General features: G+C 50.6%; 1 protein-coding gene across 2 annotated transcripts in view; it reads right to left on the bottom strand.

Annotated features, from left to right (window-relative positions):
- The window catches only part of CF1H1orf226 (chromosome F1 C1orf226 homolog), a 286,062-nt gene extending 266,940 nt beyond the window's left edge, over positions 1–19,122 (bottom strand). For both annotated transcript variants that reach the window (XM_047840210.1, XM_047840209.1), the window contains exon 1: positions 18,910–19,122. In XM_047840210.1, coding sequence (XP_047696166.1) covers positions 18,910–19,014 — 105 coding nt within the window. In that variant the 5' untranslated portion in view covers positions 19,015–19,122. The remainder of the gene's footprint in view (positions 1–18,909) is intronic.
- Between the last annotated feature and the right edge of the window lie 399 nt (positions 19,123–19,521).

The raw sequence follows: 19,521 nt of genomic DNA on the forward strand, positions 1-19,521 counted from the left end.
GCCTGCTTGAGATATTCACTCTCTCTGCCTCTATCATATATGTTGTGTGTGTGTGTCTGTATATATATATGTACACACACACACAACATATATGATAGATATGTATATATAGATATATATACAGACACACACACAACATATATGTAATATATATTTTTATATATATATTTTGTATACAATATATATTTATATATATGATATATATTTGTATTTATTTATATATTTATATATTATATGTATTTATATATTTACTTATGTTTATATAACTTATATGTATATATTATACATTTATATATTATATACATGTTATATATGTTCATATATTATATATATATGGTTATATATACTATATGAGTGCTATATAAACATATATATTTTTATATATTATAAATCTTCATTTTATGTATGTTATACATATAGTAAAATAAAATTACAGTGACAGAGGAGTGCCAGGGTGGCTCCGTCAGTTAAGCGTCCGACTCGATTTTGGCTCAGGTCACGATCTCCTGGTTTGCAGGACTGAGCTCTGCATCAGGCTCCACACGGTCAGTGGCGAATCCTCGCTTGGGTTTCTCCCTCTCCCTCCCTCCCTCCCTCTCAAAATAAACACACACTAAAAATTAATAACAAAACAACGTTACAGTGATGGAAAGACCCCAGCCCAGGAAGATGAAACAAGAAACTCTGGGGAAGCAGGATCTCTGCTTTGAAGAGCCTCACGTGATCCTGAGGTACAGCTGGGTGGCAAGGCCCTGTCGTAATACAGGCCTAGGCTTCCGCGGCAGCAGGACCGAGGGCTAACCCCTGAGCAGCGGGCAGCGAGGCTGTGCCCTTGAAGGCCACGGCCCTGGCCCCCAGAGCTGTCAGCACCCGGAGGCCTCTTCCTTCATGAATTTCTGCAAAACCCAAGACCGAACTCAGTCTTTTTCTTTTTTCTTCTTCTTCTTCTTCCATCTTCCTGCAGAATGTGACCCTGTACGGTTCTACAGGTTTTCAATACTTCTCTTTTGACCGCATTAGGGACAACCCAACAACCATGACTTAAAGGGTCCCCCCCACCCAAGGAGGAGTGAAAGGTGTAAATGTTTGAGGACACAAGACAAGTAACGACTAAATGCTGCTTAAGGGTGGTTATGCTTGAGCAGCATATTGATGAACAGTTAAGGGAAGAGAGAACACAAGTTCCCACCTCCCACGCCTCAGAGAGCGGGCACCTCCACAGCCGGGGACGTGGTGAGTGCCACGTGCAGTCCTGCTGTGCTCTGGCTGTTTGCTCGGATTGATCCGTCTGCCAGGATGTGGACATTAGGTAACTGGGATGTGACTTCACCAGGAAAGGGGGGATGGTCTGTAGAAGAAACGGGAAGAATACAAGAGCCTCTGAGCGTTCGTGTGGGAAGGGACCTCCGGGGTCATGTAAGATTTAGGTTCTGAGTCAGCTCTGGTATTTTACGGGCGAGGGGACAGAGTACAAAGGGATGAAAGTGACAAGGTCAGGGCCGTTGATCCAAGGCTAGGGTTGGCTCTGCAGGCTTCCAGAGCTCTTGTGTGCCGCATCCCGTCTCCCAGACCCTGAGTACACCCTCGTGAAGGGCACGTCACTCCCACACGGCACACCCAGTGCCCAAGCCCTCTCCCGAAGAAGAGGGGAGTCAGCAGCTTCCAGTGTGTGCTTCAGACATGTGTGTCACGAGAAACACGTACAAGGCCCTGCTGGAAAAAGGAAATCATCATGAAATGCACCACGGGCAGGAGGCACCAGACGTCTAAAGGACGCTAAGGAGCAGCCTAACCCTGACGAACTAAACCCGTGAATTCCGTGCCTGCTTACGTGTGTTTAGGGAGCAGCTACTACGTGCCAGGCCGTCTGCCAAAAATACGGAAGTTCAACCACCTCTTACGGAGCCTATGCTACGGACACAGACGACAGATTATATGTGAAATGGTGCTTAGCAATCCAAGGAAGGGCAGCAAAGCTGGGAGACCAGTGGAGAAACCAGGATTTGAGGAGGTAAGCCCCGCAAGCGGACCGTGGGGAGGATGCGTCCATCCCAGGTGTGCGAGAACCAAGAGAGCTTCGGGCCGCAGGCTGCATCACCTCAGCGGAAGAAAAAGGAGTCTCGTACCATAGAGATCTGCAGCATCTTGAAAGGGAAAGAAAGGCTGAGAGGGCAAAGCCAAGCAGCACATTCTCTGCGCAAAAACCAACACAACACAGACGGCAGCTGGGCCGGGCCAAAGAAGAGTTACTGGCAGCAAGAGTCACACTAGGGACCCCACGCCAGACACGGGCTTCCAGGGAAAGGTAAGGGGGAGCAGAGCCGGGCAAACCCAATGGTGTTGGCTTCATGCATCTGGTCACGATCAGTGGTGCACCTGCAATGCGTCAGAAGCAAATCAAATATGGTGCTCGTTTCGGGATGGCACGCCCCCCCAGTGGGTACCATGGGGGGGGGGGGGAGACCATAGAAGACAGAAGGACAGAAGTCCTTGCAGGACAGGCAGTGGTATTAACAGAAAGCCTTAGGGACACAAGGGAAGTTGCTAATACCCCTAACAACCTAATTAGCCTCGGGAACCCATTACAGACTTGTCACCAGAGACTTACAGAATCCCTGTCTGAACTTCTCATGTTTCAGCAACTGCCACTCCCAAGAAAAGGCTGGCGGGAAGAAAGGGCCGCCCCTTTGCTGCGATGGCCGACTGTCCGGGGGCCGTGTCTTTACAGCCCTTGCAAGCATCCCACTCAGCGTTTCCCCGCATGTCACAAGGGGCTCAGACGGCCTCGGTCTCGTGGTCATCGTTTTGTCTCAACAGACCTTCAAGTGCCAAGTCTCTACAGCCTGACAACGTGCTCCCTCAATTCGGAGGTAGTGAAAGAGATCAGGACTGCTCTAAGAAGTAGAGAACGCCACACGGGACCCGAGGACATCGGGCAGCTAAGGGCCTAACCCCTGGCGACCAGCTTAGGACCAGATACAGAGAGGAGGCACCTTAAACCACCTTTCCAGCTCATGCAGTTCAGGTATTAGAGGATCCTGCAAACGGATGGCATCCAAAGCTTTGTCACGTGAGTTGTAACGATCCAATCCAAGTTCAGACTATTTAACTCCGCATCTTTTCCGATTCTCCTTCCCAAACATGGACTGGCCCAGAGGACACAATAGATGTTGTCTTTGTAGTTTCTCCTACATCTATCCCTTCATTTCCACGCGCCCCCCCCCCCCTTTGGTCATCCTGGTCCAGGTCCTACACCCGGGCTTTAGCAATGGCCCTCACTGCAATTTTTACAAACAGCTCTCATCCCTTTCCTCGTCCTAACACAGGACACCTGTGTGTGCATACATATACACACAGGTACACAGCTCATCCCCTAAAAATATTTTCTGCTCCCCACTGTTTACAAGATTAAGCCACATTGCTCAAGCCTGGTACTTAAAGCCTCCTGGGATATAGGTCTTCCTACCTCAGTCATTTTTTCCTTTCCTTTTTTTTTTTTGTCTCTCTTTAAAAAAAAAAAAAAAATACTAAACCCTACCATATAAACCCTCCTCTCCCCTACCCCAACCACAGGACCACCCTTCCCTGCACTCACCTAAAATCTGCCCCTTCCCTTCATCGCTTTCGCACGTGGTCGTTCCAAACCGAAAGATGCCTTGCGCCTCTTGGCAACTTCCGGAGTGGACCACGCGCCCTCGTCCCAGCCACTACCAGCTCTCACCTCGAGTATATGATGAGCCACTCTCTGGTCCATTATAACCCACCCACCCCCGGCCACAACCCACTCCTCACAGAACTAGTATAGTGACATTTTTTTTTTTAATATTTATTTTGAGAGAGGGAGAGAGCACACACATGAAAGCAGGGGAGAGACAGACAAGGGAGAGAGAGATTCCCAAGAAGGCTCCGCGCTATCAGCACACAGCCCGACACGGGGTTCCCTCTCACCAACCGCGAGATAATGACCTGAGCTGAAATTAAGAGTCATTTAACGCCCCTGCAAGACCTCTTCCAAAGTCACAGACCAAGCCACTCACAGCTGCCTCTGAAAACTGTCCCGGGGAAGAATATAAACAGATAAGCTCTCCCCCAACACAGAACCCACAGCTCGTCAAGAAACCTCAGTGGAGGGGCGCCTGGGTGGCGCAGTCGGTTAAGCGTCCGACTTCAGCCAGGTCACGATCTCGCGGTCCGTGAGTTCGAGCCCCGTGTCGGGCTCTGGGCTGATGGCTCGGAGCCTGGAGCCTGTTTCCGATTCTGTGTCTCCCTCTCTCTCTGCCCCTCCCCCGTTCATGCTCTGTCTCTCTCGGTCCCAAAAATAAATAAACGTTGAAAAAAAAAAAATTTTTAAAAAAAAAAAGAAACCTCAGTGGAACATTCCTTTGGAAAAAGCAAGGCCTTGTTTTAGCAAATTCGTGGTCCAATTTTGTCTCAGATTTGGACATGGAGCGAGCGACCTTGGACAAGTCACTTAATACCGAGCCTTCAAAACCTCCATGACAAAAAGGGAGAAGAAAACGTCTATCATGCAGTGTAGTTCAAAGGATTGAGAAAGCTTAGAAAACAGCTTGTAGAATACCCAGCACACAGTATGTGCTCAATACATAATCCTGCCATTACACCTGTCTTTCCATGTACCCAGACCTCCCCATCTATGTGGATGTCCCCTAAGTCACCATCTGGCCTTCTGACTCTCTGACCTCCACACCAAGCACTGTGCCCCAAAGACAGAAGCACAATAAATACTTCCTATAGGACCGGATCAATTTCTACATCTGCATTTAGGAACATGTATTTAGGGAACCCAAGTTAGGTTCACAAAGGGCTGAACAGAGGGGAAAAAATAAATCTATGGAAGGAGAGTGAATGTAAGTACTATAAGGACTTGGGAGGGAGGACACGATGATTCATAAAGACCACCACTTGGGGAAGAGCCCAGGTCTTTCTGGTCTTTCTACCCAAACTGCCTTGGCCTGCTCCAGCGCTGACCCTGAGATTCTCAATTGTGCGTCTTGATTTGATCACAATCACCTCGGGAGCTTTACTGATGTCTGACAGGGTTATAGTTCCAGGCGTGCAAGTTGTTTCGACAATTCCATACCCCATGCTCACCAGGACAAGTGTGTTCACCATCTAATCACCATGCAACTTTATCACAATATCATTGACTGTGTTCCCTCTGCCGCATTGCTCAGCTCTGACTTATTTTTTGTAACTAGAAGTTTGTACATCTTAATCCCCATCACCTGTTTCACCCACCCACCTCTACCTCCCATATGGCAATCGCCAGTTTGTTCTCTGCATTTATGAAGCTACGTGTTGTGTTCTTTTTCAGATTCCACATATAAGTGAAATCACATGGCATCTAACTCAGCACAATACCCTCTACGTCCATGTTGTCACAAATGACAAGATCTCATCCCTTTTTTATAGCTGAGTTAATATTCCACCATATGTGTCCATGTACACACACACACACACACACACACACACACACAACTTCATCATCCATTCATCTTTTTGGTTTTTCTTAATTTTGAGAGAGAGAGAGAGAGAGAGGGAGCTAGCAAACAGCTAGCAGGAGAGGGGCAGAGAGGAGGAGAGAGCAAATCCCCAGCAGGCTCTGCACTATCCGCACGGAGCCCAACGCAGGACTTGAACCCATGAACCAGGAGATCATGACCTGAGCCGAAATCAAGCATCGGTCGCTTACCCCACTGAAACATCCAGGCACCCCTATTCATCTTTTAAAGTTCCAAATGTGCAAAACTCCTATTTCCAGAAACATGGAGGAGACAAACTTTTCTCTATTCCTCCTGCTAATAACCAGCAAACTCCAGCCATTATACATAAAACAAGCAGAAGAGGACTTGGAGAGATGGAAAGAAGGCCAGCCGGCCAAGGACCTCAGCACCCAAGGCACAACGTGGCACCTGGCTTCCCTGGGTTTTCCTTCTGCCTCACACATCCCAGACCGGTTGCTGGAGAAGCCAGAGACCCAGAAACGCCAAAAGACAATTTAAAAAGTCCCGAGGCACCTGGCTCAGTCAGAACAGCATGCGACCCTTGATCTCAAGGTTGTGAGTTCGAGCCCCACGTTGGGTGTACAAATTACTAAACAATCATAAACTTAAAAGAAAAAGAAAGGTCTAAGAAGAGACTGCTTTCTCCAGCCAAAGGACCAGGACAGGGGCAGCGTCACGAGGCAGACAACAGCTTTACCCCAGCCCAACACCATACAAGAAAACCGTACCTCCCACCCTCACTCCTACCTGCGGGGTCCAGAAACCCAACTTCGGCCTTCACTAGACTGTATGGAGACGCCTGCACCCTAACCTTCCTCCAGGGCTATCAGGGAAGGCTGAATGGAAGCTGGGCCACGGGGGTGACACAGCCTCCTCCCCTCCTGGCTGGGGGGGCAGAGGAGGCCTAGGGGAGAGTCCAGAACTTTCACCACCGCCCAGCAGTTATAAAAGGCAGAGCATCAGGGGTGCCTGGGCGGCTCAGTCGGTTGAGCGTCCGACTTCGGCTCAGGTCATGATCTTGCGGTCTGTGAGTTCAAGCCCCGCATCGGGCTCTGTGCTGACAGCTCAGAGCCTGGAGCCTGCTTTGGATTCTGGGTCTCCCTCTCTCTCTGCCCCTCCCCCGCTCATGCTCTGTCAAAAATAAATAAACACTAAAAAAATTTAAAAAAAAAAAAAAGGGCAGAGCGTCAGCGGAGGCCCCATAAGCGAGGCAGGTGAGGCCCCCCTGCCCGCCTCCAGTGTGGGATCAGCCGAGGCCCAGGAGAAGACTCTAGACTTCTGCTTCCACCTGACAGTAATGAGGCAGCACTCCCCGCCAAGGACAGAGGAGGCTCGCTGAAACAGAAGATTTAATTAAGATCCAGAATCTCATAACATAATACCCAAAGCGTCCGGCTTTCAATCAAACATCATTCATCATCCTGGGAACCGGGAAAACCTCAACATGAATGAGAAAAGACAATCAAAAGATGCCGACACAAGAGGACAGACATATTAGAATTACCTGACAAAAAATTTTAAGGCAGCCTTCATTTAATGTGCTGGAGACCAAAAAAAAAAAAAAAGTCTCAGCAAAGAAACCAAGGACATAAAAACTGCAACTCCCAGGCTACAGCCCTGTACTAGCTGGATTTTTTTTTTTTAATGTCTATTTATTTTCGAGACAGAGACAGAGTCTGAGCAGGGGAGGGGCAGAGAGCGTGGGAGACACAGAATCCGAAGCAGGCTCCAGGCTCCGAGCTGTCAGCACAGAGCCGGACGCGGGGCTCGAACTCATGAACCGCGAGATCATGACCTCAGCCAAAGTTGGACGCTTAACCGACTGAGCCACCCAGGGGCTCCGGTATGAGCTGGATTTAAATCACTGGGAGCCCCCAGTCATCAGTCTTTTTTTTTTTTTCCTTCTTTACCTCCCCAAAGAGCGACGATGTTTCAGACCCAGGGCGTCTGTCAGCATTGCCTGGGAAACATGATCAAGACAGAGGTCAGGCCCTCTCACTACTTCAACAAGCCTGGGCCTCCGTATTTTTATTCGTTTCCAGATGATTCCAAGAGACGCCAAAGTTTGAGAACAGCTGCTTTCACTAATCAAAGGAATCTGCAGGTGATTCTCCTCATTGAAAGATGCTGCAAAATTCTGGGCCTGGAGGAGGACAGAGTCGCATTTCAATAACCTTGAGTCCAGAAGTAGTTTCCATCACACTTTGGGTACGGGCGCCAGGGACATAACGCGCTTCACCTGGGCGGCCACATTGAAAAAAAGAAAATCCAGGGGTGCCTGGGTGGCTCAGTGGGTTAAGCGCTCGACTTCAGCTCAGGTCATGAGCTCACGGTTTGTGAGTTTGAGCCCCGCGTCGGGCTCGGTGCTGACAGCTCAGAGCCTGGAGCCTGCTTCAGATTCTGTGTCCCCCTCTCTCTCTGCCCCTCCCCTGCTCATGCTCTGTCTCTCTCTGTCTCAAAAAATAAATAACATTAAAAAAAAAATTTTTTTTTTTAATAAAAGAAAATCCATGCACAGCAAGGGCCAGTTTGCAAAGAGAGCTACAGCCCAGGTCCAGGTTGTGTGTGTTTATGTGGAAATAGCAAGGGAGTGAGAGATTATGTTACCTGTCACTTGGCCCCTGGGAGACATTCATCTTCCTCTTGGCAGAAAAAGAAATGCTTCCACATGAGCGCCTCTCCCCGTCCAAAGAGACCAAAACAAAAAGGGAAGAGTTTATAATCAAGAGAGAACAAAAAGACACAACTCAGGGGCTTCTCTGTTGTGCACAGAGATTTCCAAGCCAGGGCAACAGCAGCTCCCAGGCTGAAGTTTTCCAGCATTTGTAGTCTCCTGGGCTGGGGGGGAGGGGGGGGGGGCTCAGAAATGCAGGAAAAGGCAGGGAAGGGGGCGTGGAAGTTGCTGGGAGGAAGAGGTGTGGTAAGGGGGGTGGGGGGGAGAGGAACCCATCACTAGACAGGAAGTGCGTGGCAAGAGCCCAGCAAATAACACCCCTCTCCAGGAAGGAAGGGCCCCCAAAGCTCCTCTCCCCTCAACTGCTATCCCTCTCACTAATGCCTCATGTCCCTGTCTAGAGCTCAGCCACACGGCCCACAAGAGCGGTCTCGGCAGATGGCCCATCGCCTGCTGGCACACAGCAGACCAGTCCCTGGGCCACAGGCAAGAAGACCACCACCTTTAATGACCATGTGCCCATTCAACTTAACCTTGAAAGATGTGCCTCGGTTTCGTCATATGCAAAACGGGTACAATAGCACCTACTCTCACGGGCCGCTGTAAAGATTAAGTTAGTTAACATACGTAAAAGGCTGAGAGGGGCGCCTGGCTGGCTCGGTCGTCCGGGAGAGTGTGTGACTCTCGATCGCGGGGTTGTGAGTTCGAATCTCACACTGGGTGTAGCGATTACTTCAAAAGAAAACCTTTAAAAACTAAAAATAAGTAAATAAAACGCTGAGAACCAAGGGTAGAAGGTGGTAGCTGACAAATATTAGCTCTTGGTATTTTGAAAGATATGCAGAGATGCCTTGGGCCAAACTGCCTGGCTTTGACTGGAAGGTCTGTCCATTACTAACTACGGACCTTGAGCAAGTTACTCTGTCCCTCTCTGCCTCGGCTTCCCCATCTGTAAAAGTCGGCGAGAGAACCTTAACTCAGGCAGCTATTGAGAGGATTAACCATTTCACAGAATGTGAACAGTGCCTGGAACCCAGCAAGTGCTTTTAACGTGATAATGGCGATTCTGTTAGCTTTCTCTGATGCGGACCATACGAGGCTGAGGTAGGGGGAACCTCCCCTTGGCCCTCGAGCAGCTCATAGCCCAGATCAGGAGATGAGAAATGCACACCCATAGCCAGCAGGGAACAGCACCCAGAATACAGAACATGGGACAATTCTGCAAGCACACACTTCCCACCCACATGCTCACACACGGGCTAAGGGAGCTCAGACTCTTCTGCATACAGGGTGCACTGGGTGGCAAGTGCCCCCTTCCCGGACACCCCTTAGTAGGGAGTCCCAGGTCTCCTTCACCTCTCAGGGCCGATCATTTCACCAGGTCTCCTGGAAAGCACTGTAGCCTCTAGAGTATGTGGGGGAGAAGCCACGGCCCTCAGTTCTCTTGGATGGACCACAAGGGTATAAGAACACACAAGTCTCCGAGAAGCGCTGCACCAAACCAACCGCCTTGCCCGCAGCAGGAGAGGCGTAGGGGTCTGAAAGCGTTCCGACACTCTGGGCACGGAACTTGCTGGAAGTGCCATTGTAAGTCACTTTTAAACCAGCTGCTCTGGTGCTTAAAAGGAAACATGATGCTGAATAGAAAAATTGAAAAGGAAAATGTAAGCATCACAAGATATTAATTAATCCCATGATGCGAGATTCCTTCTGCTCAGATTACCCCTGCTTAAAGAAATATTTATCCAAGAAATTTCAGAGAGAGACAGGGCAGACAGACAGCACACCGCACTTAACGAGATTCTGTGATTTTTAATCCTAACGAGGCTCACGGGCTGGAACAAATGGGATGGGGGCATGCCCCAGGAGCTAGTTAACCCTTCTTTATTCCCTCCCAAGGAGGCTGACAGCTATTTTAAGCCCACAAAGTAGTCACGCTGCCTGAGTTGCAACTTTGAGAAGCACTCTGGCCGACTCGGCTGGATCTTTACCCCGTGTGCAGAATGGGGATGTGCACCAGGAGGCCTCTGACTTATCAGAGAATGAATCTGCTAACGCCACAGATTACAACCAGATGAAACACACATGAAATTTAAGGTGCAATTTGTCGGATGAAGTAACAATAAAAATAGCAGCCGGGCCTGAGCCAGGCACAGCACCAGGCGTTTCCACGTGTAACTCACTTCCACGTGTAACTCATTTACTCGTGAACCCCAGAAGGTACGTATTCGTACCCTCTTTGTTCAGACCAGGGTACCACAGGAGAGAGGCTAAGTAACTCCCACGGGGTCACGCAGCAAGACAGGGCCAGGATCTGAACCCAAAGACAGTCTGGTTCCGGAATCCATGCCATGCCGCACGTCAGCCAAATTCATGTCACCAAACTTACCAAAGAGCAAGTTAAAGGAAACAAAACAGTGAATGAGGGGGGAAAGGTGTCGATTCGCTAATGAGAACACAACAGGCTGCAAATATGTTTTTTACTAATAAATGGCAATTAGGTATTCCTGAAACTGGCCATATGTTCTGTAATCAAAGATTCTAATTCCACCGCACGCCCATCACAGGAATTCCGTTTAATGCAGGAAAAAATGCTTACTCGGCACTTCCCCTGGGAGGAAAAGCCGCTCTGTGAGGTGGGAGTACGGATGCGTCCTGGGAGGCCGGGGAGGCCCTGAGGTCCCCAGGGACCCAGGCAAAAAGCACGGGAACTGTGCTTGAGAGGGGACTGGAGCCAGCTGAGACAAATGCATTTCTTGGGCTCACAGCAGGGCCCTCCTGGCAGTCCTCGTAGTGAACATCCCAGAAATCATGTTCCTTCCCTCCAAATGCACATTCTATATGCAAGTCGCTGCCTGAGCACGGCAGAAGGTACAGGCATTGGGGGGCAGAGTGACAGGGCCCCCGATGACGACACGCGGAGAAAAAAATCACAGCAAGCAGCTCAGCACCACCGTGGGGTCTCGTCAGTCCCTTCCACACAGAGGAGGGGCTGGTAACATCCACCTCACCAAGTGACACTGGGTGGGACGTGACAAGGGGGCCTAGGGAACGGGGTGTGCTCTGATTGGGTCAGAGCGCAGGGTGATAAAGGGAATTATTCAGAAACAGAGAGCGCTGAATATCATGCTAAGAATCAGGACCTAATATAGTAGGCCTAGGAACTCACCGTGTTTTGGAGGAGGAGGGACAACATAATTATACTTCGGGAAAATTACCAGAGCACAAGTTTATAGGATCAAGTGGAAGCCTCCAGAAAGTTACTCAAACAGTCCGGGGAGAGGCGGTGAGAGTGTGAGCCGGCCAGAGGTGGGAAAGGATGGAACGGGCGGAGGTGCGTGGATGGAGGTCACGGAGAAGATTCAAGAACACAGCAACTGACTTCATGTGGAGGCTAGCGGAGAGAACAGCCTGGCCACGGTAGGGACCCAGTGAACAGCCAGTGAGTTTCGCCTGTTATATGACAGGGTCCAGGCAGTGCTCCCAAGTATCAGGCCTGGGTACCCGAGAGCATGCTGGGGTCGCTAACAGAAGTCCCGAGTCAGAGAGGTTTGCTATCCAGCTTGTTGAGGGGAAGGAGCCAGCAACCTGTTCCTCGGTGCAGAGACCACGAGCAGGAAACAGAAAATGAAGACCCAGACTCTGGACTGGAGTTAGGGATCCAGGAGCCAACCCGCACAGCAATCAAGCCCTCACACAAGAGGTCCAAGGGAGGAGAAAGAGCAGCCAGCAAAGAGGAGATTCTGCTCAGAGAGCAGACCACGGAGGACGGGCTGAGCAGGAAGAAAAGTCAGGAAGCACAAAGACAGAAAAGGGTAACAGCAGGACAATTGCTTTTTTTTTTAAGTTTATTTATTTTGAGAGAGCAAGTGGAAAGGGGCAGAGAGAGAGGGAGAGAGAGGGAGGGAGGGAGAGAGAGAGAGAGAGAGAGAGAGAGAGAGAATCCCAAGCAGGCTCCTACACCCAGCCTGGAGCCTGATGTAGGGCTTGATCTCCCCACTCTGGGATCGTGACCTGAGCCAAAATCAAGAGTCAGGCGCCACCCAGGCACCCCGCAACTCAGTAACTTTTTTTTAAAAAGGCAACCCAAAAAATGGGTAAAGGATCTGAACAGGCATTTCTCCAAAGAAGATATATAAATGCCAGATAAACGCGTGTTCTATATCGTTATTCATCAGGGAGATGCAACTCAAAGCCACAAGGAGATAGCGCCTCACACCCACTAGGCCGGCTAGAATCAAAAAGTCAGACAATTACAAGTGTCGGTGAGGATGTAAAGAAACCAAAACCCTGCTGGTGGCCAAGGTGCAGCCATGCTGGAAACCACCTGGCAGTTCCACAAATGGTTAAACCTGACTACTACGATATCTAGCAATTCCACTCCTACTTATCTACCCACAAAAAATGAAGCCACACCTCCCTACAGAAACATGCACACCAGTGTTTACAGAAGCAGTATTCACAGTAGCTAGAGCATAAACAACCTTGGGGCACCTGGGTGGCTCAGTCAGTTAAGCGTCCGACTCTCAATTTCGGCTCAGGTCACGATCTCGCATTTCGTGGGTTCGCCCCACCATGGGCTCTGCGCTGACAGCACGGAGCCAGCTTGGAATTCTCGGTCTCTCTCTCAAAATAAATAAGCTTAAAAAAAAAAATAAACAACCTTAATGTCCGTCGATGGATGAATGGATAAACAAATTGTGGTATGTCCATACAATGGAATATTATGCAGCCATAAAAAGGAATGAGGCTTTGACGCAGGCAGTGTGGACTGAAAACACTATGCTAAGTTAAAGATGCCAGTCACGTGCACATGTGCACACACATAAATCATACTTTATGATCCCACTGATACGAAATGTCCTTTCTAGAGACAGAAAGTATATTAATGGTTGCTTAGGGCTGGGATGGATGGAGGGGTAGGGGGATTATAACCAGAGGGTATATAGGTTCCTTTTCTGTTTGTTTGTTTATTTTTATTTATTTATTTTTTTTTTTTTTAGAGAAAGAGAGAGACGGAGTGCAAGCAGGGGAGGGGCAGAGAGAGAGGGAGACATAGAATCTGAAGAGGCTCCAAGCTCTGAGCTGTCAGCACAGAGCCCGATGCAGGGCTCGACCTCACCAACTGTGAGATCATGTCCTGATCCAAAGTCGAACACTCAACCGACTGAGCCACCCAGGCGCCCCCAGAGGTTTCTTTTTGAAGTGATGAAAATATTCTAAAATTGACTACAGTGATGGTTACACGTATCTGGGATATACTAAAAACCACTTAATTGTCTATTTTAAGTTAGTGAATTGTGTGGTGTGTGAATTATGTCTCCATAAAGCTATCAGAAAGCAGGGGGAAAGGAAGCTCACTTTCCAAAAAGAGGAAGGAAGAAGGACGGCGAGGTCACTGAGGAGCTAAAAGCAGCCTTGAGGCAATGAGGCTGTGAGGAGGCAGATAATTATAGTCAAAGAAAGCATTCTGAAAGTTTGAGTTCTTGGAAGTAGCAGCATTATGAGTAAGCGATAATAAACAGTGCGCCTGATTAGGGTCTTGGAGGTAATGACTGTGGCAAAGGTCAAATTCCGTGTGGCTGCACGATTCGCATCACTAAAACAACTGGGACGTTTGGGGCCAAGGAGACCAGACCGAAAGCCATCGATTCATGAAATGTATGGCCAGGTAGAAATAGACTTGCCCATCAGATCCCCAACGCCAGCTGTGGCCCTGGGACACCTTGACGCATAAAAAAAAAAAAAAAAAGGCATCATTTCAGAGCAGCGCTGTATCTTTGAGACTTACTGCCCCCCAAAAGTGGTCAGAGAAGATAACAACGGGAGGGGCGCCCGGCTGCCTCCATCCGTAGAGCATGGGACTCCTGATCTTGGGGCAGTGAGTTCAAGCCCCATCTTGGAGGTCAACTTAGTTTAAAAAAAAAAAAAAAAAAAAAAAGATAACAATCAGTTTGAAAGCATCTGGACAAATACACAAGAAGGTGAAATAAGCCATGATGGTATTCGTGTATACAGCAGGCCCTGCATCTGGATCCCCGCTGGTCCAGAACCCTAGAAAAACAGGACCCTGGAGGCAGAGTTCACACACCCAGGATACAATGAAGTCGATGGGAGCCTTTACCACGCTGCAGGCTCAAGTGTGAGTCAGAACACCCCTTTTATGGCGAGCCAATAACGTTATGTCCTAATCTGGAAGCCCTCCCAACAGCATGCTGTTCAGGGTTACCGGCATCTCTAAAATCTGCATCATGGAAAACACCAGCCAGTGAAGCCATTTAGCAAGGAGGGAAGGAAATAGGGCCACAGAATTGAGTTCAGATTTGACCAAGAGCTCCCAAACTGCAAAATCACTCCGCAGGGTGACAATATATACCTACTGCTTTCAGACTTTCTACAACTGGACATTTCTTGCACTTGACAAAGGATTTATTATTGCTGGCTATGTAGGTTCCTGATGCTGGGGAAGGGGGCTATACACAGAAGCAGGAGACAAGGTCCTCAACACTCAGAACACTGGAGAAGGTGTATGCAGAGGGAAAAGAACACAAAATTTTGTGGCAGACCATGACCCAAAGACAGCTTCGGCAATCTCTCCCGCCCCATGGGCACCCCTGCGATGTGAACTTAATACCCCCCCAAGAATGAAGTCCATTTCTCCCCTTGAATCTGAGCCAGCCTATGGCCTGATTTGACCAACAGGATACAAAAACGACCCTCTGTAACTTTGGAGGCCCGGCCTTAAGAGCTTCTACCTTCCCTGCTTGGAACACTGTCTCTTGGAAGCCAGCTGCCAAATACAAGCACCATCAGGCTGTGAGGACATCCAAGCTACCCACTGGAGAGAACCATCACGTGGAGGACCAGCCATGTGAGTGATACCTTCTAGGACCCTCCAGCCCGGCCCAGCCATGAAGCCAAATGAATGAGCCAGTCAACATAAGAACGGCCCAGCCAAGTCCTGCCTGAATTCCCGGCCCACGAATCATGAGCCAATTAAACAGATACTGTTTTAAGCCACTGAGTTTTCAGGTAGTTTGTCAAGTGGCAACAGATTCCTGAAACTAACTTGAAGCCAGGAAACTAGGCCAGAGTCCTGGTTCCCGTTCGCATCTAGCCAGGTGACCCTGGGTCAATGACTTGCCCCTGGACTGCAATTTCCTCATCTGTAAAAATGAGAAGGTTGTTGCAGGTGCACTAAAGTGCTATCCAGTTGTGACAACGGGCGAGGCCATCAGGGCTGTGGATATAGAGGGGCAACTACTTCAGCATCAGAAGGAACCGTGGACCAGGAGACAAAAGTACTGGATGGTTAACAGAGGGGACAGCTACATGGCTCATAGTAAGTGCTCACTAAATACCAGCTCTAATCATATTGTCTTAGCAGTTCTGTGACTATAGACAAGTTAATCCCTCTGATCCCCAATTTTTTTTTCATTTGAGAAATGGAGATAAAACCAATGTTTCTGTTTCTACGTGAAGAAAACTCTTTGTATGGGAAAGTCCCATGCAAATCAAAAATCACCTACAAATGGAAGGCATAACTATGTTAGTAACACTTGTATTGTTCTTTGGGCCAAAACCATTAGCAGTCTCCTCCTCGCCCGGCAAGGGGAGAGAGTCAGGAGATGGCACTGGCCCCCAGGAAGACACCCCGGGAAAGGGAGAGGCTGGTACAGAAGGGCCATACAAGCATTCAAGCCGAGTGAGATTTTTACCACCCACCCACCAGCAATGATCAATGGGCGAGGCACCCATGCTGAACACGGAACGCAGGTGATCCCTCAGGAGCCACTACCAGTCCACGGGGACATCTGGAAACAGCCCGGCATTAAAAATTTAAGTAATTCCTACATCAGAGTCCAAGAGGCCAGCAGCCTGAGGATGCCCCACCAGTGAGCTGTGAATGAGGCCACTGCCCGGCATAGAGTGAACACTCCATAAAAATGACTAAATCAGCAATACCTTTGGGAGTCTGAAGCCAAAGTTCCCAGGTTGAAATGCTGGCTTTGCCGTCCACAGCTGTGTGCACCAAAGCAGGCAACAACCTCCCTGAGCCTAGATCCTCATTCATAAGACATGAGGAGACCCACCTCTAGGGAATGGGTAAGAATTACACGATTCCGCTTAATAATTAAATGCACGATGTTGTGTGTAAGTGCCCAGACCCTCTGACTCCCAGACGCCCTCCAACCCCAGCCGCAACCTTTCAAATCTCTGCAGAACCCTGAAAATGAGCGGCATCCATCCAAACAGTCACTTCACCCAGTGTTGATTCTGAAAAGCTGCCAGCCCTTGGGACAGAAAGACATGGGCTCATTTTCCAAGGGTATCTGACAAGGCAGCAAGAATACATTTACATTTTACAGCCTGTGATTTTCCAAAACAAGAGACGAATGTGGTGTGGATTTAACCCTGAAATCCCAGGGACCACGCAGGCCCACAGACACTGACTGCTCTGTTGGGAGGCGGAAACCAGCCAGAGGCGGCGCTAGCCCATGGGACAGAAAAGCTTCCGCTTCCACCTCTACTCAGGTCTAGACTGACAGGGTCTGACGGTGCTGGCGTCCAGCGTCAATTACAAAGGGCTGGGGGTTAAGACCCAGCTGAGCCCCGCCCTCGCTCCTCTACCTTGCAGAACTCAGAGCAGGCCTCCTTGGTCCCCTAGGTCTCAGGTCCGCATTGGGAACACCGCCTGGACCAACTGTGAAACCCCCTCTAATCAAGCACCACTGCGTGTGAACCCAGGGAAGTTGCTAACGATCGGCACTACGTCATGCAGCCCCCAGGCGTTCGCTTAGGAAAAAAAAAAACTGCATATGGGGAAAGCGAAGGTAAGATCCAGCAAGCTGGAGGCCAGCCTCAAGCCCCATGCTTCTCAAAGTCTGGTCCCAGTCACTTGCATTAAATCACCTGGAATGCTCATTAAAGGTACACAGTCCCAGGCTCCCCAACTCCCCAGATGTAGCAAATTAGACTTGGGGGGGGGGGATGGCAAGAATCAGACTTTTCAGTCCCCTCACCTGGTGATTCTTACGCATACCGGGTTCTGAGACCCAGTTGGGACCAAAGGCAGAGGCTGAGAAAAGAAAAGGATTTATTTTATGTACTTGTTTATTTATGTTGAATAAAAAGGTTTTTAGAGCACTTTAATTCTGATCCCTCATTCTTGTGGAGCACTGGCGAGCCACACAAGGCGAAGCCAATTCCCCAGTTTCAGTACATCCAAGAAAACCGAGTGATGACCGTGATGAAAATTTCATACTTTAACATGAAAAACTTGCTCACCAAAGCAACAGGCCTCGACGAAAATTAACCCAAACACCCCATCTTAGACCAACCAGGTCTATTCCGGGAGAAGCAAGATAAGATCTCGGCCACAGCCCCACTCTGGTCCCAGCCATACCCAGCAGTTCAGCTGTGCAGGGTTTGGGGGGGGGGGCAGTGGGGGGCAGGGGGTGTCCTAGCGCTAGCAAATATGGCTGGGAGAAGGTTATTCGGGGGGATTAAAAAAAAAAAAAAGGTTAAGATTCACCAAGTCACACATCTCCAGGAGAAGGAAAAAAATCTAAAGATAACTGACTGCATGGGGCGCCTATCAGACACTCCAAAGATGTTTCACAAATTGAAGGAAAAAGCCACCTGACAGAGTCATCCTTGCCGGAAATCACACCCTGCATCCACGAAGTCATCAAGGAAAAAAAGGGAACGAAGAGTAAAACTGCCTCCACATCGGAAGTACTGTCTTTCCAAAACCAGCAAGAACCTAAAAAACAACCCACTCGGAGGGGCAGTACTTTCCGTCACTTATCAGTGGCAGGCACACTGAGAAACCCTGGACCTTTGGGGGCGGGCGGCACAAAGAAAGAGCAGAAGCACTCTTCCCAAGTGATGGGCAGCGGGAGCCCCAGCTGGGATCGCAGAAACCAGAACGCCTCACCCCGGGGAAGTGCATCCCAGGGGGCCAGCCTTTATCCCGCACCTACTGGTCCAGTCCCGAGGCTCGCGCCCCGCCCCCTCCCCGAAGGACGGACCTGCTGGGGCTCCGGCCTCGGCCCTGAAAATTCCAGTCATCCCCGCTAAATTCTTGAGCAGCGGTTCCCTGCTGGCTGCTGAAACTTAACATTACGCCACAAAACTAGCAAATGGGCAGCTTTCACCCCTCCCCCCTTCAATGACTGGCACTTGCAAAGGAGTCGTGGCAAATCAAGCATTTAAGAAGTGACTGACACTTGGACCCGGTTACCTGGAATTTAAAAAAAAAAAAAAAAAAAAAAAACACACACACACCACTCCGGTATTATTTTCCTCGATCAGGAAGCAGGCATTCCCCCTTTAAAAGACCTTCCTGAAAACACCTCTCCCAAGGGATCCCAGCAGGTAAATAACACCAGAGCTTCCCTAAAGCGATTCTAAAGAACCAGGGGACCTGGCTGCGCTCCCCCGCCCGCTTCTCCTCCGCGGAAGGAGGGATCGGCAAGTCGAGCAGTCCCGGGAGGTGAGGATGGGGGAGTCTGCAGGTGGGAGGAGGGGGCGAAGCCATACCGCCCAAACTTCGCAGCTGCTCTGTAGCAGTTCTGGGCAGGAGCCCGGGGAATTCAGTCCCGAGAAGGGAAGTCACCTCCCTAACATTAAGACCCCCCGCCAGCCCCGCGTCCGCTCGGACGTGCCCCCTCCCGGGCAGCGCCCCCTCCCCCCGGGACCCCTCACCTTGGCCTCGAAGCAGATGCCGTGCTGGAAGGCGTCTTCGTTGTGCAAGGGGATCCGCAGGTCGTGCCCATCGTCCACAAGGTTGTACTTGGTTTTGCTGGGCATGGTGACCCGCGGTGGACCGGCTCCTCCAGAGGCGGCAGCGGGAAGGGGCCGGCCAGACCGGGCAGGGGAGCGGAGGGGAGGGGCGCGCGGCGGCCGCGGGAGCCGGGACCCGAGCGGCGCCGAGGGCCGGGCGGCAGCGGGCGGCGCGGCTGCGGGCGGCGCTGTGGCCGCGCGATTTCTGCGGGCGAGGAGGGCGGCGGCGGCGGCGGCGGGAGCGGGCGGGAGGCGGTGGGCCGGGGGAGGGGAGCGGTGGGCGCGCGGCCCGAAGCGGGACCCGGCGCGGCGGCTGCCCCGGACGAGGAAGAAAAGGCGGCGGCGGCGGCGGCGGCGGCGGTGGCGGCGGCGGAGCGGGGTGCCTGTCACGGAGACGCCGGATCGGCCGCCAGCGAGCGGCTCCTCCTGCGGGGCGGGCCCGGGCCGGCTCCTCCCGCGGGCGCCCAGGCCCCGCCCCGCGCCCGCCCCGCGCCGCCCGCCCGCCGAGCAGGTGAAAGTCCTCGGGTGCGCCGC

Source organism: Prionailurus viverrinus, chromosome F1, assembly GCF_022837055.1.
Source record: "Prionailurus viverrinus isolate Anna chromosome F1, UM_Priviv_1.0, whole genome shotgun sequence".
Taxonomy (NCBI): domain Eukaryota; kingdom Metazoa; phylum Chordata; class Mammalia; order Carnivora; family Felidae; genus Prionailurus; species Prionailurus viverrinus.